The sequence below is a fragment of the Cucurbita maxima genome, unplaced genomic scaffold (assembly GCF_002738345.1).
Source record: "Cucurbita maxima cultivar Rimu unplaced genomic scaffold, Cmax_1.0 Cma_Scf00069, whole genome shotgun sequence".
Classification (NCBI taxonomy): domain Eukaryota; kingdom Viridiplantae; phylum Streptophyta; class Magnoliopsida; order Cucurbitales; family Cucurbitaceae; genus Cucurbita; species Cucurbita maxima.
In genome coordinates this window covers 198,921-219,594 of record NW_019272085.1, presented here as the reverse complement: position 1 = coordinate 219,594, position 20,674 = coordinate 198,921, and the positions used below count along the sequence as shown (strand labels likewise).

Genomic DNA, 20,674 nt, shown 5'->3' with positions numbered 1-20,674 from the left:
TATACTTTCAACTATTAGGGTTTACCATTAGAAAAGTCGTCAATTTGAGCATAGTTTAATTAGGTAAAGTGTCAATGTTCAATAAAAAGATTAGAGGTTCGACTTTGTAACGGCCCAAGCCCACTACTAGCAAATATTGTCTTTTTGGGCTTTCCCTTTCGGGCTTCTCCTCAAGACTTAAAAACGTGTTTGCTAGGGAGAGGTTTTCACACCCTTATAAAGGGTGTTTCATTCTCCTCTCCAACTGCTGATGTGGGATATCACAATCCACCCCCTTCAGGGCCCAGCGTCCTTATTGGCGCTCGTTCCTTTTTTCAATCAATGTGGACCCCCACCAAATTCACCCCCCTTTGGGGCCCAGCGTCCTTACTAACACACCACCTCTCGTCTACCCCCTTTAGGGAACAGCCTTTTCGCTGGCCACATTGCCCGGTGTCTAGCTCTGATACCATTTGTAACGGTTCAAGCCCACCACTAGCAGATATTATCCTCTTTGAGCTTTCCCTTACGAGCTCCTCTCAAGACTTTAAAACGCGTCTACTAGTTTCCACAACCTTATAAACAGTGTTTCGTTCTCCTCTCCAACCTATGTGGGATATCACAGATTTTCACTCTCACATACTGAACTCAAGGAAAAATCGAAATCTCTCTCATTTTTCACCCGTTTCACAACTTAGCTAAAATATATTTTGTTACATACTAATGAACACCTATGTTAATTAAACTCACGATAGGCATTAAATCTTACAAAGTTCTTCAACTTATTTGTTTCATCAAAACTTAGTAAAAGAAGTATAAATTGAAAATATTATAATTAGTAGTATGGTCCATGTGGATGAAATCAAAATATTTGTTAAAGTTGACCGAATCAAATATGAAAAAGTTGACTTATTTGTCATTTGTATGGTCTTAATTAGTAATATTAAAAAACTAAAAAGTGGGTAAGCTTTGGTAATTAAGAAGCCAAACATAGGGGCATGTGGGTGTACAAATCAAGGGGATATGATAAGGACAGTTGTCCTAATCTTTAAGGGTCAAATTAAAATGTTAATCAGCAACTTACCCTAATCTAAGGCTGCTTTGAATTGTCTACAAATGTATGTCCTTTTAAATTGACAACACAAACTTGGAAGGCATTTGCATGATTGGTTGTCCACATGTGAAGAACTTGGAAATTCTATTATTGTAAATAGAGGATAAAATAAAAAGGGGAAATTTGACCAAGAATCTAGAAATTAAGGGTAATAATTAAAGAAAGAAAATAAACAATATGCAACTGAGAATTAGGAAGATCTTTTAAACATGGCTTTATCATATTCCTTGTAAAGAAAGCACACAAGAATAATACCCAAAATATAAAAGGCATTGGGAGAAGGAAATCCATTTAGAGGTCATGAACAGATCAACAATAATACCCAAAATATAAAAGGCATTGGGAGAAGGAAATCCATTTAGAGGTCATGAACAGATCAACAAAACATTCTAAGAATAAATGCAGAGAAGATCTTGGAAGGGTAAGAGTTCATCTCTAGAACATAGCATTCTATATACCCGACTACTCTAAAAAGTGATTCCATGGAAAGTGCTTTTACACTTGTCACAATTGCACCGGACTTTGCAATTGTGCAGCACTCACTCCCTACACCAAGTGAATCAAGTCAATTTGTATTCACGTCATCTACGGCCAGGCAATATATGCCCCGTTTGAGAGGAAGGTTTTAAAAAACAGGTAGATAGATTTTTGAAAGCGAGTTTAAAAGTAAGAATGAGAGAAGATTTTAAAAGCAACGTTATATCACTAAAAGCAAAAGACAACACAACGGTTTAAATAGCATTTAACTTTTCCAACACAACGGTTTAAATAGCATATAACTTTTCAGGTAGAGAGAATTTGAGAACACCTAACGAACTACTGAAGAGACCCATTTATGATTAAAAAGACCTCAGTTTCAGAAGCTCACCAGTGCATTTTAGCCATATTTGAGACCAGCTTGACCATGTTTTTCATTCACTGTCCCTTTTCTTCTCGGCTGAGGCGGCTTCTTCTTTGTTCCTTTACCTATTTTGCTGCTTGGCTTTGGGGGTTCGACTGATTGAAGCTTTTTGTTGGCATGTTGTTCCTTTACCTATTTTGCTGCTTGGCTTTGGGGGTTCGACTGATTGAAGCTTTTTGTTGGCATGTGTAGGCCTGTTGTCCTTGACTTTTGCAAATGGGGTCACTTCTAGAATGTTCAAGAAAGCAACAGTTACCTTCAGAAAGGGGGAAAGGAAGTGGGACATCTGAATCTGAAAAGATTCCCTCGTAGACAAACGAAATCAGGAACCTGCATTACAAAATGAATTGCTTAGAGGCATCAGCAGACATATATCAGCATATTATCATGATTTGTCTATCATTACAAAATGAATTGCTTAGAGGCATCAGCAGACATATATCAGCATATTATCATGATTTGTCTATTTGCTAGTAATAAACAACAGTATAACCCATCGGTGAATCTTATCTTGCAAGTTCAATAGCCACCAGATATTAATAATAGCTAGATTGGGGGAAGAATTACCTCATATTGTTGGGGTAGCATCATCATGACCAGATATTAATAATAGCTAGATTGGGGGAAGAATTACCTCATATTGTTGGGGTAGCATCATCATGGCTCTCCTATTTCAACAGCAAGAAGAGATCTGTATTGTATAAGTATTTTTCTACGCATTATCAGAAGTTAGGTGGGTGGGGGAGAGGAGTATTATTTCAGCACTAAAGTTCACAAGGCTTCAGAAGGAAGAACTGCCCCGCATTATATCACAAGCAACATATAGAAGGCAATTGGTATAGAATTTGCACGTTTCTTTTGAAATGTAAACTTTGTAAATCAATTCAAAGCCAAGTCCAGCATTGAATGTCACTACATAACGTGATATTGAAATCCCGTACAAGATCACATTGCCAATGGGATGACTCCCCGAGTCTTAAATACATCTTTTTCCACAATAAATGAGGGAAAAAACGAGTGGCAATGGGATGACTCCCCGAGTCTTAAATACATCTTTTTCCACAATAAATGAGGGAAAAAACGAGTGGGAATATAACGTAGATTCAAATTCATATTCAATTTGAATTGAGAGCTTGTTCCCCGGTCATAGGAAAACATGGAAAGAGATAGACATAAGCTGAGTGTAGCTCGAAAAGAAATCACCGTGGAACAGACCATTTTGTATGTCTCGAAGAAGATCGATCTAGAGTGTAGCTCGAAAAGAAATCACCGTGGAACAGACCATTTTGTATGTCTCGAAGAAGATCGATCTAAGCAGCAAACTGGGCGACAAACTCCAGGAATGAAGTTGTGATGCAGAGTTACCTAATTTGCTATGCTGCTTTCAGGATTATTCTAAAGGCAGGAAGAAGGCTGTACGAAGTTTGCTACATTCTTTTAGGTTGACCATAACTTATTCAGGCTGAGATAAATTGAAATATAAGGATTGTATGGACACAGAAGGTCAGAGCTGATGTATGCTAGACCTGGGACTATGGGACCATTATAATGGGAAAAGGAAAGGTCTTTGGTTTTGGGATTGGGCAAAAAATGGGGATCTTTTGATCCTGAGGCAGCATACTTCAAGTACGTCCCTCCACACTGGTGGGGCTGGAGGTACTGCTCGCTGACAGGCCTGAACTTTGAGAAGATCGTTGAACATTTGAATGAGAATGCATTTCTGTCCTCGATGTAGTTGAACCAGCCAATCCACTAGAGGTGCTCGTTGATGAAGACATTCTTGAAGGGTTAGAATCCATTCTGGGTCCTGAAAAATGTTCAGGCCTCAACTCTGAGGATGAAAATGATGGGGCTAAAGTACCGACTACCGATCCCACAGGGTAAGGTGCCACTGGCATATCAGCAAGAGATGATGCAGATGGACTGTAGCTAAGTCGTTCCATCGAGTGGTCAAATTTGCATGCAGGGCCAAACTTGCACATTCCTCGTTGCATGAAGTGAGTACAAGGTGGTGCACCCTGACAAAAGGTAGTGTTAGAAACCATCTGCCAACACGGCTAAAGAGAGAAATAAAACCATATAAACATTAAGAAAGAAGAGATAAATGGCTCCCAGAAAATGCATTAATCTAAACTAACGTAGTATTTGAATAATGATAATAAACTCAATAAATGGCTCCCAGAAAATGCATTAATCTAAACTAACGTAGTATTTGAATAATGATAATAAACTCAATCTAGCCTTTTGACTCGCAAGGATAGCAGCTGCATAGCTGCAGAATAAGAAGAAGATTAAAATTCAATCAATGTTTGAATTGCTTTTAAGCCCATCACATAGCATACAAAGTACAGTGCGGTACAAGTTTGCCACTAAGAACTTCCTTTATCCACTTTAAGCTCTTGCTATGCAGAAAAGGAAAGGAAATTTAAGCACTACAAAACCCTAAATCTAACAGCTCCAATACGTATAGTATGCAGAAAAGGAAAGGAAATTTAAGCACTACAAAACCCTAAATCTAACAGCTCCAATACGTATAGTCCTCAAGGGGGAACAATTTTTGTTTTATGTAACGTGAAGTTTATATGAGCTCTTCCAACTTGGATCTCAAGGAGAAAATAAATAACATATGATTGTCACGTCAGGAAGATAAAGAAAAAATAAAAATAAATAAAACCAAGACTTTATACTGTAAATAATGACAATGACATGAAAGCTAATTTCAGTCATCGGTAGTCAACAACATATTGAGACTAAAAGTCCCCAAAATTACAGTGTTAATAACAAGAAATTTTGTTGCAGAATATGATACATATTTCAACACTTTACCTACGTTAACTACTCAAACAGACCTAACTGCAAACGTCCGCAACTTAGCAGTCAAACCATGCTCTATGGACATATAACCACTTCAGATATTCAAAACAAGAGCAGGAAAAACATTATATCATCAATTCATAGCTTGAGCAATCAGTTATAGGGAAAAGTACTACATCTTATGGATGGCTGAGCATTAAGCCTTCTCCCATAGACCTGAGCAATAATCTCAACAGTAGTTTTGGAATTAAGCTTTTTTTTTTTTTTTTTTTTTTTTTTACTGCAATTAAATAACATTTGGAGAATCGACATTTGGACAATAAAACTAATGTCAATCACTAAAAACGTCCAAATGGGGCAAAGGATGATACACTCAAACTATTGAAGTTAGGGAAAAGTGACTCAAGATATAAGATAGACAAAAAAAGATTGACAATCAAAGCATCATTTTTAATCCAAGTTTGAGGTTTCTGAGTTAAGAGAGACTAACCGGGCGTAGAGGAAGACCTATTTGGCTAAGAACAACACTTGATCTCGAATTAGCCAATTCTGGTGGGTGATGGTATCTACAAGAAGATCCAAATTTACAATCCCCTGTTCTCATGTAATATTGACACTCTGGCTGCCCAGGTCTTTCTGGAAACGAGTGCTCCTTCTGGCTAGTACTTGACGCACCAGCAGATGGCATTGGCTGGTAAGATCCAGCATAGGCAGGTGCAGAAGGCGAAACTTGTGCCATACCATAAAGTTGCCCTGATCCAACAGAAGGTTGAGCACTGGGAGAGGCTACTGGACTCATAGGTGCCTGCACCAATCGTTAACAGCTCCATTAGGTGCACGGATAAAAGGAAACAAAATGGCAAATAACGGACTGCACATACTTGGTAAGGATTCCAACTTGGGAATTGTACAACCCCTGGGGAGACCAACATAGGACCATAAGGGCTGGGAACATAAGGGCTTGACAGCATTGGAGACCTTGCTAGTATTACTCCATACTGTTGTGACGAATGTGCAGATGGAGACTGCACGGGCGGGTAAACAGACGGTGCAGGAGGCATTGGAGCTGGCAGTGGTGCAACCTGAACGGGTGATGGTGCTGGAAACTGCAAACCAGCCGGTTCAGGGTGATGAAATTTGCACGTAGCACCAAACTTGCACTGCCCATTCTTCAAATAATAAGAGCATTCCTTTTCCCCCTGGACATATACTAGCACCAAACTTGCACTGCCCATTCTTCAAATAATAAGAGCATTCCTTTTCCCCCTGGACATATACAAATGTATCAGTGCGTGTCCTCGAACTCGAACAATAACATACAAACGTAAACAAAGCGTATAAAAGGAAGTAGCACGAACCTGCCGAAGTGGATAGCCATAGAAATTCAAAGACACAGGGCTGAGAGAACCCATTTCCTGCTGAGGATGGTGATACTTACAGGAAGCACCAAATTTGCACATTCCGGCTGAGAGAACCCATTTCCTGCTGAGGATGGTGATACTTACAGGAAGCACCAAATTTGCACATTCCTGTCCTCATATAGTACTGCAGATTTCATTCAGATCAACAGAACAATCACAACCCATGAACAAGATACTATGCATATACATTAATCAACCAACTACAACACATCGTAGTCAAAATAAACACACAAGCCCCCGTCCTACACTCTCACATAATTTCACTAACGCACATTGTTCAACATCATCCCAATGAAGACTAGATACGAACAGTTTCATATCCAATCGAACCACCAATACAAAGTACCTGGCACAAAGGCTGCCCTACTCGTTCGGGATAGTCTCTTCCACCAGGTCTCGAACCTCCCAAAACCTGATCAGTGCGAAATCCACCAAAATCAACGAATAAAAAAAAGAGGCCTAGAGTTGAAAGCACTTTGCCGACAGTTCAACGATAACATTTTAAAAGAAAAGCTCATCTTCGTAGAGTGGAAAGTAAACAAGAACAAATAAACTCAAAAAATAATAGAAGTGAAGCTTGAGTAGAGCAGTTCGAAGCATCAAATTGAAGAACAAATAAACTCAAAAAATAATAGAAGTGAAGCTTGAGTAGAGCAGTTCGAAGCATCAAATTGCTTAAAGCCCAATCAAACCTCAAAGTAAGCCCTAAAATTAGACCAATTCAGTCAAGCAGATAAGGATCGACAGGAATACCGCGCTACGCTCACGAGGATGATTGAACCTACAACGAGAGCCATATCCACAAAATCCGGTACGTAGATAGTATATACAATCGGCCTCTTCAGGCCTTTCGGGGTACGATTCCCGTTCCCTCGATCCCAACGGCCAAACCGGCTCTACATTATCGGAAAATAAAAAATCAAACAAACAAACAAAGAAACACCATCAGCAAACCACTAAAACCGACGAATCGAAGCGAAAATCTGTAGAAGTCAAGAGTGAAGTCGGAATGCAGTGTAGAGAAACTGACCTCCATGACCTGTATCAGGTCCCGACGCAGTCCATTCAGGCGACGGATCGGACTGAGAGCCTTCCATAGACTGACCGTACGGCTTCATCGTACGGCCTCCGCTGGTTGAATGACTGAAAAGTGATGGATTAGTGACTGATTGCGCAGTAATGAGTGAAGAACAGAATATTGAATTGTTGCTGGAAGAATGGAGGTTCCGATCACATGGGGATCGTCTGAAGAGAGATTGGGGAAGATGAATGGAGTTGGGGAAGCGCTTTCTTTTTGGATTTTGTGGGTTTTTTTTTTTTTTGCCCTTTTTTCTCTCTCTCTCTCTCTTACACTACAGTATCTCTGTTTGAGCTTCTTCTTCCTGTTTTCTCTCTCTAGAAGCGCTTTGTGTTTTCATCTCTCTCTCTTCCTTTCTGTTCCATAGCTTTGAGAGGTTCTCTTTTTGTGTGTTGGAGTTGGTTGGTCTTTATACGCGCCAAACGCTAAAATAATTTTTTTTTATCATTAATAAAATTAATTATTTTTCCCTTTTTCAACATAAATTTAAAAAATTCTACAAATTATTTAGCGTAATATCATTTTTTAGTTTATTTTTTAATGATAACGAAAAAAAAAAACTTAGTCATTAATCGCATAAAAATGCATTGTTTCGAGCTCGAGAGAGAGAATCTTAACTAACGATCGGTTTTAGCTTTCGTGAGAGTACAGTTTCCATACTGGGTTTTCCATTATTTTCGAGTTATTATCCTCATTTCATTTTCAATTATATTTTTTTAATCATGAGCTGAGATCGAAGGGAATAAACACGAAGACATGGCAGTACGAAGTATAGGGTAAGTTGTCTTTCATATCGAGTCATTGGTTATGATCATATAATTTCACTCTGCTGTGAGCGAACAATTCTAGCTAAATGGTAAAATACATGTAGGAGTTATCGTGGATCTCCTATTATTTTAAATATTTTGTTTATATATTTTTTTTTTCTGAATAAATAAGAAAAATATTTTAAATTATGAAAATAATGATTAAATATTTAGGATAGGGTTGAGGATGGTTTGAGATGGGGCATAATATTTTATTTGAGAAATATGTATTTATTTATTTTTTTCACTTCCAACCATATTTTCAAATTAAATAGAATTCATTTCTACACTTAAAACGAGGATTTCCTTCATTTTCATAAATAAAATATTTAAAAAATTATTGAAAATTCAACCTAAATATAATTATATTAATTTAAACATAAATCATGTTAGAAATTCGAATTTGTAATATTATAAATTATTAAATTAAAAACATATTTAATATATGTAGTTAAATTTTGATGCAATTTAATCCATATAATTATTATTTTTTTAATATTTTTATATATTTTGTTTTTTCTCTCAAATTATTATAAATAATCCTAAAAAAAACTTATATATAACTCATATATTCTCCCCTTGTTTTAGTTGAATTACATTTATAATAGCTTAAATATGAATTATTTAAAATTTAAAAGTATAATAAATTAGCCAAATAGAATCTATATGGTCAATTTCATCATCAAATGGCAATGATTTTAATCTATATAAATCAAATCAAATTTAATTTATTGCTTAATGTCACCTCAAATAATTAGTTAATATTATAGTTTTAATTAAAATGGAGAGCTTCCATTATTGATTTTATTTATTAAATTTAAATAATCAAGGCCAAACCCAATAAATATTGTTCGTTTTGGCGATTACATATGGCTATTATTCCCATAATTTTCATACGCGTCTGTTAGAAACCTCTACACCCTTATAAAGAATGTTTCGTTCGTAATATTTCACAATCCACTCACTTGAGGGCTAGTGTCCTCGCAGGCACACCGTCATGTATATGACTCTGATACCATTTGTAACGGTTCAAACCTACATATGTTTTGGCTCATGACGTATCGTCATCATCCTCACAATTTTTAAACCCGTTTGTTAGGGAGAGGTTTCCACATCATTATAAAAGAATGTTTTGTTCGTCTCTTCAATCAATGTGGGATATGACACATATGTTATGTGATGAATGCTATTTAGTGCTACGTATACGTAAAAGTCAATTATCGAATCTTGTGATGTGTATTATCATGTCGAGTATGTGGACGTTATACATGTTTGATCCCATTAGAAACGTTACTTACTAAATCTCGATTTTTTTCCAATATATATATATATATATATATATATATATATATATTAATAATTTCATTGAGATCCGAAATAAAATATTTTAAAAATTGGATTAAAAATATTAAACAATACCGAGAAACAAAAAGGAATTATTTTTCCTAATAAACTAATAAAAGAAATTAAATAAAGTGAAGTGGGGAGTTCATTACAAAAAAGCGTGCCAAGGAAGAGAGAGAGAGAGAAGGGCAAATCGGTCATTTTGCATGGAAGAGTGTACTTAAAAAGAGAGATAATTAGGGGATTATGAGCTAAATCTCGGGAGGTTGCTGTCTCCTTCCTTGAATAGAATTATAACATTTTTGAGGTTATGTTCTCTAAAAGTCCAGGTGGCATGTTACAAAGGTATCTTCCTTAAAAAGTTGTTTTTTTAATTTAAAAAAAAAAAAAAAACTTTATGAAATGATTAAATTTTAATTCGTGACTTAAATAATAATTTAGCTTTCAAAATTGAAATTTAAGACTAATGAAATCAACTAAGCTCGAAACGAATTAGTGACCCATTCAGTTTTTTAAAATAATAAACGATAAAATGTGTTAAGTGTCACAATCGCACTCTTGCAGTAACATGACAATGATTATACAACTATAAGCAACATGTTTTGGATAAGCATGATCGTGATCGTATAATAGTTTTTTCATCTGTTATTAAAGGGGCTTTTCCATTATTAAGATCGAGTTGCTTGTAATCATTTTGTAAAATATTAATATTACAATTTACGGGTTTATAAATAAATATTAAATAATTTATTGCTCATTTTTATACAAATTGATTCATTAGGATAGATCAATTCATATATTTCCACATAAATGATTTTAATTAATTAATTTTTTATAATTAAAAAATGGGACATATCAACCGTGTATTATATCAGTAATACAAGACATATAATCTGATCTATAAATTATAAACGTTTTAAGCTATTAAGCTATTATTTGAACACGATTTTTTCACACATGTAAAAAATCAAATTGTTTGTGTAAAAAAAAAAAAAAAAAAAAAATAAGAATATTTTTAAACCTTAAATAATTATATAAAATAAAAACAAATTATAGCTCCTACAAAACCTCTCTACAGAATTCGGTGGAAAGAGGGGAGAATAGTCAAAACAAGTAGTTTTTGTTTTTTTAGTTAAAAAAAAGGGATTTTAGAAAAAGAAAAATAAATCTAATTAGCTTGGAAGAAGGTGGATCGTGGGATTCATTCAGTACGAGTATAAATGGACGGCTAATATCGATTAGATTACGTCAGCATCAGATAATGAAAACGGCGACGTTTGTGGGAGGGGTTGGAGAGTTGGTGAGAAGTCTTAAATGTACCCGTATATGGGAGCGCCGGTGGTCGGGTCGACCCGGAAAGTAAACCCACGTGTCGGCAAAGTACCTTGAAACCGAACCAGGCGGTTACCCGGTGGTGGGAAAGTGGTTTTTGTGTGTTTTGACTTGGAAGATCGATAGCCACAAGTGGAGGGGTAGTTTCGTAATTAAGTACTCTTTTGTAATTGGTTCGCGGCACTGTGCCCAAGCTCCCGAGTGTCGGCGAGCTATTTGCTCGTTGTGGAAGTTTTGTAAATTACGGGCAGAACTATACTACTCTCTGTGAGCTCTGTCTCTTTTTGTCAATTCCCAATTTTTTCCAATGGTAAAAATAGGAGATGAGATTCAAATTAAAGCATGGGTCAAATTTATGAATTAAATCCAATAATATTTAAATGTAGACGTGACATATTAATTAAATCTAAGCAAGTAATTAACATAATAAATAAAAAAATGGTATTTAGATTTATCTGTGTAATGAACATATCGATATATATGATTTTGTTCATATAACATAATTGATTATGTCGTGCTATATCATGTTATTATTAAGAGTTCAATTAATATGTCGGGTTAAAAATTAAAATTAAGACTAAATAGATAAATTATAAATACATAAGGCTAAATTTGTAATCTAACATAGCTTTATTGAAGATTTAATTTTTTTTAATATTAAATTATTCAAAGTAATTATCTTTTCATTTTAATAAATTGTTTATACTTTACATGGTCACCAAATGCTTACAATAAAAAATATATATATATATATATATATATATATATATATAATATATTGAAGCTTTTTAATTACCCTGAATTTCATCGAGTAATTCTCTTTATTATTGTTGATCGGAGATTAAATTTAGAAAATTACAATTATGCCCTTTAAATTTCTCGAAATTATATCCTAATTTTGGGTCTTAAATTAACAATAGAAAACCAATAATTAAACAATAATCATGTTAATTAAATTATAATTAGAACTAATTGAAATTTTAAGTCATATATATTACATTAAAAAAAAACCCTTGTTTTTTAATTCAATTAATTCTCAACCAATATCTTAGCTTAGGGTCCAACAAAGCATACAAAAAACCCTATGTGTCAAATGTTATTTAAGGGAATATTCGATGGTTGAGTTTTAAATTAATTAATAAATATTCGAAATAGAAATATTGCGACAATATTTATACATATTATTTTTTTAATAATCAATCCCTTGATTTGTTCACACTGGGAATCAGACTTTTTATTATTATTATTATTTATTAACAAATGAAAATCCTCTGAAAATTATTAAACCCATGAATGATTATTTTAAGTGCCTAAGATCACGCCACCACAATTTTATATCACATTTAAATGCTAAAAAAAATTATTATTAGGAGATGTAATATTGGTCGTTTTAGCCCCTTATGTATTATTGTTAGTTTTGCAGATTAAAAACCCGAACGATACTTTGTTTCCTTCCCCAACTGATGTGGGATCTCGCGATGAATGTTTTGTTTCCCTCTCCAACCGAGGTGGGTTCTCGGAATCAACGGGGCCACTGTCCTTGCTGACACGTCGCCCAATGACTGACTCTAATATCATTTGTAATAACTCAAGCCCACCATCAGCAAATATTGTTTGTTACGTATCACCGTCAATCTCACGATTTTAAAACGCGTTTACTAGAGAAAGGTTTTCTACATACTTTATAAGAAGTGTTTCGTTCCCTTCCACAACCAATGTGAGATCACACAGTACAAGAGACCATTGGAATATTTGATGAAAATTTAACACCATTATAAGGAATGTTTTGTTTTCCTCTCGAATCAATGTTTAGAATATTTGGTGAAAAGTTAATGTGTCTCAATATTGATATTTCAAATTAATCAAATCAAGCGTCTTGACACGCTGTTATAGGTTACTATTATTTTTATTATAAAACTAATTTTCAAACATTTACTAAAAACAAAATTCATTATGGAAAAAATCTCGATAAATTGCAGACACGTATAATTCTTGTCTTGACCTAATTACACGCATAAAAACACACGAACTTAAAAAATAACATATCGCTCGTAAAACTAGAATTAACATACCAATATTAGGCTCATTTGGATAATTTAAAATTATAATTACAAGCTTATTATTATTATTTTTGGTATGATTTTTACATTTCTACATAAATATTTAAGGTTACATGTATAAGATATTGAATTTGGAAACAATTTAATATTTATGTAAAATAATTAAAAGAAAATGAGTGTCAAACACTAATGATTTAATTTGTAAGCAAAATTTTAAATAATAATTAAAAAAAAAAAAGTGTGGGTGTGAAAAATATGGAGGGCAATCGAGTGGGGCCATGGATTGGTCCCCCATATGTGTCTTGGCATTTCATCAAGCACTTAACATGCCTTCTCATTGGCCTGCACTGGGCCCCACTTCTCATCTTTAATTTTCATCTTTTATATATATATATATATAAATAATTGATATATATCAATTATAACTAATTACTTTTTCGAGAAAAGACTAAAATTTTAAACTATTGGGTTAATATATATATATATATATATTGGGTAATTGAATTTTTTTTAAAAAAATAATTCAATTTGATTTACTTATTTTTTTAATGTTAAATATTTAATGTTTGTAATGAACAGTAGTAGTGATGTGTTGTGACAGGTAAATATTTTATATTTGAACTTGATGATATTTTAGTTACTAATATAACATGTATGATGTATAAATGGAGTTTTTAAAATAATAATAATAATAAAAAAAACTACTCGACGACCCAACTCGACCCAACTAGAAGACAGAAGATTGGGTTGGATTAGGTTATAAAGTCTATTCGTTCGGTACATTTATTTATTTATTTTTGAGGTCACCTTGAACCTCTCAATATTTGGGTCGGCCCATTTTATAATTTGAGAAGCCCATTTATTTCTCAGGTCATCTTGAACCTCTGAATGATTGGGCCGGCCCAGATAAAAGGGAAAGAACGTCGCTATAAATACCCAAATGAAACAAGTTCTGGAAAATTTGACAACCAGTGAAATTCCTTTTATCACTCCCTGTCTCTGTTCTTGGCGTTCGTGGTTTCTCTCATTCTTCTTCTCGGAAGCATCAGGTCAGTTTGTTTCTCGCTGAGTTTCTACAGTCATGTACCATTTGCTTCGCAGAATCATTCTAGTTAGAACTCCATTATCAGTCGAATCATTTTCCGGATCTCCGTTGAAATCTCTTAGATTCTTATTGACTTCTTCCGAGATTGTATCGTCTCCGAAATCTGCGTCGTTGGCTTCTAATTTTGTTGATTTTGAGAGCAATGAGAAGCCTGTGATTCTGTTCTTTGAGAATCATGGATTCTCAAAGTCACAAATCTCTGAGCTTGTCAAGAAATTCCCTCAAGTTCTATCAACAAACCCCGAAAAGACCCTATTGCCCAAATTGTTGTTCCTCCAATCTAAAGGCCTTTCTTCTCCTGAGGTTGCTAAATTAGTTTGTGGATTTCCTGGTATTCTAAAACGAAGTTTAAACAGACAAATCATTCCATCCTTTAATTATATTCATGATTTGCTTCAAACTGAGGAGAAGACTATTGCAGCCATAAAACGGTTTGGGGGTCTTCTCACTTGGGATCTTCAAAATTCTGCTCGTCCCAATGTTGAAATTTTGAGACAAATTGGAGTGCCTGATTCAAACATTGCAAGCATTCTTAGATCCCAGCCTCGAGTGTTTTTGATAAGTCCCATTCGATTTAGGAAGATTGTGGAGGAAGTTAAGGAAATGGGATTCAATCCTCTGCGATTGAAGTTTGTTCTTGCTGTTTTTGCTCTGCGAGCAATGAGCAAATCTACATGGAAAAAGAAGGTTGAAGTTTATAGGAAATGGGGATGGCCGGAAGAAGAGATCCTTTTTGCTTTTGGAAGGCACCCATGGTGTATGATGGCTTCTGCGGATAAGATTAACGGTGTAATGGATTTTTTTGTGAACCAAATTGGATGTGAATCTTCTTACATTGCTAGAATACCTTCTTTAATTTCTCATAGTTTAAAGAAGAGGATTGTTCCTAGAGGTTCTGTTTATCAAGTTTTGTTGTCAAATGGTTTGATTAAGAAACATGTGAATCTTCCTTTGTTGTTTGTGTCCACAGAAAAACGCTTCTTAGACAAATTCATCGAGCCTCATAAGAAGCGCATCCCTGGATTGTTGAAGTTGTATACAGAGAAATTAGAGGTTTCTTCAAAATAGAATGCTCATTCTCTTTTAAATGTTAATTTTTGCTTGGGTTCTTTTAGTTCATATGCTTACTGACTACTAAAATTTAGTTAAGTTGATGAATTTTGATTTGTACTGTTTACATTGTTAGCTAGATAATGATATGAGCTGATTTGACTCTACGAACGAACGACTTTTGCATTCAAACGAGTCGTCTTGATGTCTTAGCTTTAGATCTACATTGTGTTTAGTTACAGAAATGAATACCAAAAATGGGAATGTCCTTGTCCCTCATCTTTAGCTAGTTTCAGTTAATTTTGAATTATATTTCTACAGTGTTTGCAGTTCCTATTGCTAATTTAATAATATGAGATGTGCTTTCTATAACTAAATCGTGCTTTCTATAGCTAATTCACCACAAAGTGACAAGTCGAAACTAACTGGAATGGAAGGGAGTGATACCGAAACAAAATGTGATAAGAGGAATCCGTGCATTGTTCATTGAACAAGCCACTATCCATCTATAACTCGATTGCCAACTTAGCTCATGTCATGCAGCTAACATAAAGTAGAAAGAAACCCAATTCAAAGTTCATCAATTTTTGAATAAAAAATATAGTGAAATTTTTTGCTAATATTGTTAGTATGATGTTAATACAATAATAGCATTGGACTGAAACTTTTTGAAATACTAGAGACAATGTCTCCCATCATTGTATTAGAAGAGGTGTCTTCTATTTAAAGTTTCATCGAAAGGGTATTGAGAAATGTCTCCGGACTTAACTGATAAGTGAACCTTTGAAATAGAAGGTGTCCCTCCCTTTAGGACTAAAATGTGTCTTTGTTTAATAAAAAAGTTTCATTCAATAAATCTGTGAAGTGTACTGTGAGAGATGTCTTGGACTTAACTGTTCTAACCGACCTTTAATTAAATAAAAGGACAAAAGAATGTGTGTCCGTATTTAACATCCTCTTCTAAAAAAGTTTGAATAAATCACCCAAATTTTTTGATTTTTTCTTAACCGTCAAAGGATACTGATAGATATCCCGAACTTAACTGTTCTAACCAACTAATGAAATAAGAGGCGTCCCTCAATTTAATAGGAAATAAAGGGTTCTCTATTTAATACCCTCCTCAAATGTCCCTTATTTTATTTTCTCTGTATGAGAAATGTCCATCATCACGGTCGCAATTTGATGGTTACGGATATATATTTTAATGAATAAATACAAAAAAAAATTAATGAATAAATAATGTCTCCTTTTTATCGAACATTGATGGTTAGGGAGATATATTTTCAATATAAGATTTTTTTTCAAATGAATTTTGAAAGAAAATTTTTATTTTTTTTCTATTGTAATGAAACAAAGATATATAATTATATTTTGAGGGTCTAATACTTTTTTAAAGTTTAGCTGTTATGCCCCAAATCTCATTGTTATTCTGCTTCATCTTCTTCTTCCTCTCCATTATTGTCGACTCTTTGAATTTTGTTCGCCACCTTCTGGTTCGTCCATCGCTTCTTCAACCACTTCAATTTGTGCTCGATTGATATTGCACCGTTTGTTCTATGCTCATGACCTAGACGTCTTCAACCACTTCAATTTGTGCTCGATTGATATTGCACCGTTTGTTCTATGCTCATGACCTAGACGCGCTTGTTGACGACGGGGACCATCCATTTGAAAATCGGTAATAATCTCTTTTTTTTTTTTTCATCTGCTAGGGCTTCACTTGACGACGAACATTTCTTTCTTCCTTAATTCTTTGTTTTTTTTTTTTTCATCTGCTAGGGCTTCACTTGACGACGAACATTTCTTTCTTCCTTAATTCTTTGTAGATTTTGCTTTTTGAGTGAATTGAGCGAGATTTTCATTTCGTTTGCTTCTTGATGTTGTATTTCGCTTACTCGGTCGATAATTGAGATCACTTCGCTGATACGGTCTTCTCACATCCTTTTCTTCTTCTTTTTCAATTACTGGATTCTGAGGGAGTGTTATCGCTATTAAAAATTTGGATTTATTCGTTTCATTCCGCTTTGTTAGTTATCAGCTAACATGCATTCGGCTACTTTTGACCAACTATGTTTCATCGCTACTCCGGTTGCAACGGTTTTCTTTTGAGTTCCCCTCCCATACAACTGACTGGCAGCTGAACAGGGGGAAAAAAAGGCGATTTTGTTTTAAATACTGCTTATTCGTTTCTTCTACGCATTTGAGTTTTTGTATGCTGGATTCAGCAATGAAACATTTGCTGGGTTTTCTTTCGCAACTCGGTTGCTTTATTTTTCTCGTTTGAAGTCGTGCTTTCACGAACCACTATTCTCGCTCTAAAAGTACAATATCTATGAAGAGGGTTTTTGGGTGAATGCAAGTGCTGGACTGGTACTTTATAGGATATTAAATCAGTGTGCTAAAACAAGTCTATAGAGGACATGCTACTCCTAAACTTCAATCACGTCATAACAGACATTAGTGCTTGTATGTGTGTTACAGATCGCTAAAAGCTCATGGCCCCGTCAAGAAAGTCCAGAAGTGTTAATAAGCGGCTTTCTTCTGCTAATGAGGCCTCTTCAAGCAAATATGTGGAAGCTCCTAGCAAAGGCAAGCAGAAGGTATGTGAGTTTGTGGTGGAAGATGACTTATCCAAGATTTGTTCAGTCTGTCGAATTTCCACTTGCAAATAAAAGTGTGATATTTCGTTGTTTCAATTTATAACGTTAGTTGGCTAATTGGTTACTGGCCATCTTGAAGTAAATTGCAGTGTCAGTCTAACCATTATCATAGTTTTCAGCTGATTGTCTAAATCGTGACTATATTCATATTTAGCAACCCATTTAGCTCCATTTTCCTCTTATTTTTAGCTTTGTTTTTTTTAAAAAAATTTATTTGAAGTTTTTTTTTTTTTTTTTTTTTTAAATAAAATTTTTATTTGAATCTTCTTATCATTTATTTTTAATTTTAATCAGTTGTTCACAACTAGTATAAGATATAATTTGGAGTCAATGGTGACCATTGATTAGTGTTGTCGTCAAACTCTCATCGCAAAGAACAATGATAAGTTTGGTTCAGGGTAGTTTTATAATCATCTTCTGATTATTTGTAGAAGAGGAAATTTGCTGACCTGTTAGGGCCTCAATGGAGCAGAGATGAGGTTGAGCAGTTCTATGAAGCATATCGTAAATATGGAAAAGATTGGAAGAAGGTTAGTATCAATTTATGGAATGGTCATGACAATGTTCTAGTGCTGCGAGCCAAGTGAATCTCGTTGCCACAGGAAAATTGAGCCGTGAAACTTTAAGTATCTTGTTTCAAAATCATGCAATACTTTCGTCAATTTTTTTTTAGAAAACAAGCTTATACTTGTAATTTTCTTGTAGATGTCAATTAAATTTGTTACTGTAGTTGCACCTAATTCCTCAGTCTTAAACAGATACTGGTACTGTATTTGGGTTGCAACATTTTTGTCTGGTACTTTTGTGCAGGTAGCTGCTGCAGTAAGGAACCGTTCTACCGAAATGGTCGAGGCTCTTTTCACCATGAATAGGGTAAATCCCTTTTTTCCTAATGATCTCAGCCCTCCCACTACTTATCTTAAATATTTGTATTGCCATTAATCTTTCTATACAAATGACTTTTCTGATTAAGTTTCCAGTAAAGTTGTATGTTGTATGTCGTATTCCTAGTATCGGGGACCTATACTGTGTATTTGTTGCAAACAACCCCGTTTTCTTCCCTATACTTATTATCTGATCATAATGTCTCTGCTGCATATTTTATGTGTTGCTTGTGTTCTCTGTGATCTCTATATAGTGTACTAAAGGTCATGAAAATTTTGAGTTGTCATTTAATATTGAGTTTTCTTTTATCTGATCAAAAAACCTTTTTAGTCCGTGGCCACTTTGATTGTTGGCATTCTTTTGGAGTTTCACTTTCACGATTTAAATTGGTACTGTGATTTATCTTGTTACCTTTTCCTGCATCATTATAATTTTTGGAATTCTGGTCGTGGCTTGTAAAATTATTGGAAAACATATATACTTAATATTTGGAAATGTCAACGCTGTGACACCATCTTGTTATTGTGGTTTTTCTGAAATGCGTATGCAACATTCTGTTGATTTCAGGCCTATTTATCACTTCCAGAGGGCACTGCTTCTGTTGTTGGGTTAATTGCAATGATGACTGATCATTACAGCGTACTGGTAAGATTTTTGCTCTATCTATGTGTTATTTTCTCCCTTCTTTCTTTTCTTTACCCCTTACCCCCTCTTGTTTTGAAATAGAACTGTGTATATACTCAATTTAGAAGTTCTCTTTCATCAATATAAGTTTTTGTCTCCCCAGAATTTATTTTTGTCAATATAAAGCTAATTTACCCTGGTTCATCGTCCTTTGATCTAGAAGAGATGCAAGTTGCGGGTGATTTTTTTAGTTTTTAGTTTGTTTAAAGATAAGATATTGTATGCGTTGAAAAAAGGTGTACAAAGCTTTGAAGATTATATAAATGCTCTCACTACGATAAGCAAACAATGGACTATATAAGGATGCTCTTCAAATAGGATCTTTTTGATATAAAATCATCGGCAATGATTGGTCTGCACTTCTAGATTCTTCCTTCTTTAATGGCACACGAAGCTCTCATGACCCTACTGATGAACTGAAAGTAATTCTTCTTTTAGCCCGTCATAATAAACAACCAAAATGCATAAGGAAGTCTGAAAGTGGAAGGGACATGAATAGTGCTTTAACTTTAGAAGGGCTTTTGCCTTTTATTATTTGGAGGATATTTTGGGCGGTTTCCCTCCTTCATACGCTTGAAGGCTTCTTTCACAGCCTCAATCATGGCAACAGAGTATAGACGTTTGGAAATTCTGGAAAGTTTTCTTGCCAGGCCCAGTTTCATTACATCTTTTGACAATATAAAGTCCATCCCAAAATTATTTTGATAAAAAATTGTGGAAACTCAAAGTGAAAAGGGAAGTAAAGTTCTTCATGTGGACTCTCCATGCTAGAATCAACACTTTGATGAATTGATGAAATTTAGTGAGAGAACATTAGCATCTCCCTCTGCCCTCCCTCTACTGGTTTGTGCTGCAAAATCACAATGAAAGTCAGAATTTTATCACCCTTAAGTACTTTGTGCTCCTTTGCTGTATTGGGCTCTGAAAGTATTTATTAATCTCTTCTAAGAGCTGAAAACATTGAAGCATCTTTCCATTTGAGGGTTATGTATGAAACGTAGAAATAGGAATGTAGATGTAGCATATATTTCTTCTGCAATATTTTGTTCAATGTATTTTGTTTCTATATTAGCATATTGGATTTGCATGGGAGTTACAGAGTATTGTAAGGCTATTGTTGAGGTCATATGGCTCTTCTGAGGTCTAAATTGATAGATGCGTTTTCAGAGAGACAGTGAAAGTGAGCAAGAAAGTAATGAGGATTCGGGAGCAACAAGAAAGCCTCAAAAGCGACTGCGTGGAAAGTCACGAAATAACAACTCAAAGGGATTGGATGCACATTCTTCACAATCACAGTCACTTCCAACAAACTATGGCTGCCTGTCATTGTTGAAGAAAAGGCGTTCTGGTAGGAAATGTCTCAAATTTCTTTCTTAGGTGAATAAGGTTTTCTGTACTTGTCCTTCATTCTTTACCTTCGTCTGGGAGGGAGGGAGGGAGG

At 34.7% G+C, this 20,674-nt stretch overlaps 3 protein-coding genes and 1 long non-coding RNA gene across 7 annotated transcripts in view; 2 read left to right on the top strand and 2 right to left on the bottom strand.

Annotated features, from left to right (window-relative positions):
- Positions 1 to 1,766: 1,766 nt before the first annotated feature.
- Positions 1,767 to 2,978, bottom strand: LOC111472309. The gene is made up of 3 exons (XR_002715386.1): positions 2,629 to 2,978; positions 2,127 to 2,324; positions 1,767 to 2,059 (listed from the first exon to the last, which is right to left on the bottom strand). It is a non-coding gene; the product is annotated as an uncharacterized LOC111472309 (long non-coding RNA).
- A 263-nt stretch (positions 2,979 to 3,241) lies between these two features.
- On the bottom strand, positions 3,242 to 7,562 carry LOC111472307 (zinc finger CCCH domain-containing protein 34-like). Its single transcript, XM_023117962.1, has 8 exons — positions 7,260 to 7,562; positions 6,983 to 7,125; positions 6,576 to 6,641; positions 6,284 to 6,353; positions 6,167 to 6,216; positions 5,690 to 6,007; positions 5,299 to 5,613; positions 3,242 to 4,012 (listed from the first exon to the last, which is right to left on the bottom strand). The coding sequence occupies exons 1-8, from the start codon at positions 7,345 to 7,347 to the stop codon at positions 3,617 to 3,619; spliced, it is 1,446 nt and encodes a 481-aa protein (XP_022973730.1). The 5' UTR covers positions 7,348 to 7,562; the 3' UTR covers positions 3,242 to 3,616.
- A 6,266-nt stretch (positions 7,563 to 13,828) lies between these two features.
- On the top strand, positions 13,829 to 15,283 carry LOC111472348 (transcription termination factor MTERF5, chloroplastic-like). The gene has a single exon (XM_023118023.1). It carries the CDS (start codon positions 13,931 to 13,933, stop codon positions 15,020 to 15,022), a length of 1,092 nt encoding a protein of 363 aa, XP_022973791.1. The 5' UTR covers positions 13,829 to 13,930; the 3' UTR covers positions 15,023 to 15,283.
- A 1,096-nt stretch (positions 15,284 to 16,379) lies between these two features.
- Positions 16,380 to 20,674, top strand: part of LOC111472290 (protein ALWAYS EARLY 3-like) — a 13,170-nt gene continuing 8,875 nt past the window's right edge. For 3 of the 4 annotated variants that reach the window (XM_023117943.1, XM_023117944.1, XM_023117941.1), the window contains exons 1-7: positions 16,380 to 16,511; positions 16,579 to 16,682; positions 17,486 to 17,604; positions 18,096 to 18,194; positions 18,475 to 18,537; positions 19,117 to 19,194; positions 20,389 to 20,581. In XM_023117943.1, the coding sequence (XP_022973711.1) occupies positions 17,500 to 17,604; positions 18,096 to 18,194; positions 18,475 to 18,537; positions 19,117 to 19,194; positions 20,389 to 20,581 (538 nt within the window). In that variant the 5' untranslated portion in view covers positions 16,380 to 16,511; positions 16,579 to 16,682; positions 17,486 to 17,499. The remainder of the gene's footprint in view (positions 16,512 to 16,578; positions 16,683 to 17,485; positions 17,605 to 18,095; positions 18,195 to 18,474; positions 18,538 to 19,116; positions 19,195 to 20,388; positions 20,582 to 20,674) is intronic. The other variant, XM_023117942.1, reaches the window with a different exon arrangement.

Excerpts from the sequence above, each read along its gene's own strand:
- LOC111472307 (XM_023117962.1), bottom strand. The coding sequence starts at position 7,347 with ATGAAGCCGTACGGTCAGTCTATGGAAGGCTCTCAGTCCGATCCGTCG. Across the intron at positions 6,217-6,283 it reads CCATCCTCAGCAGGAAATGG|GTTCTCTCAGCCCTGTGTCT; the intron begins GTTCTCTCAGCC and ends AGCAGGAAATGG. Across the intron at positions 6,008-6,166 it reads ATGGCTATCCACTTCGGCAG|GGGGAAAAGGAATGCTCTTA; the intron begins GTTCGTGCTACT and ends GTATATGTCCAG.
- LOC111472348 (XM_023118023.1), top strand. The coding sequence starts at position 13,931 with ATGTACCATTTGCTTCGCAGAATCATTCTAGTTAGAACTCCATTATCA.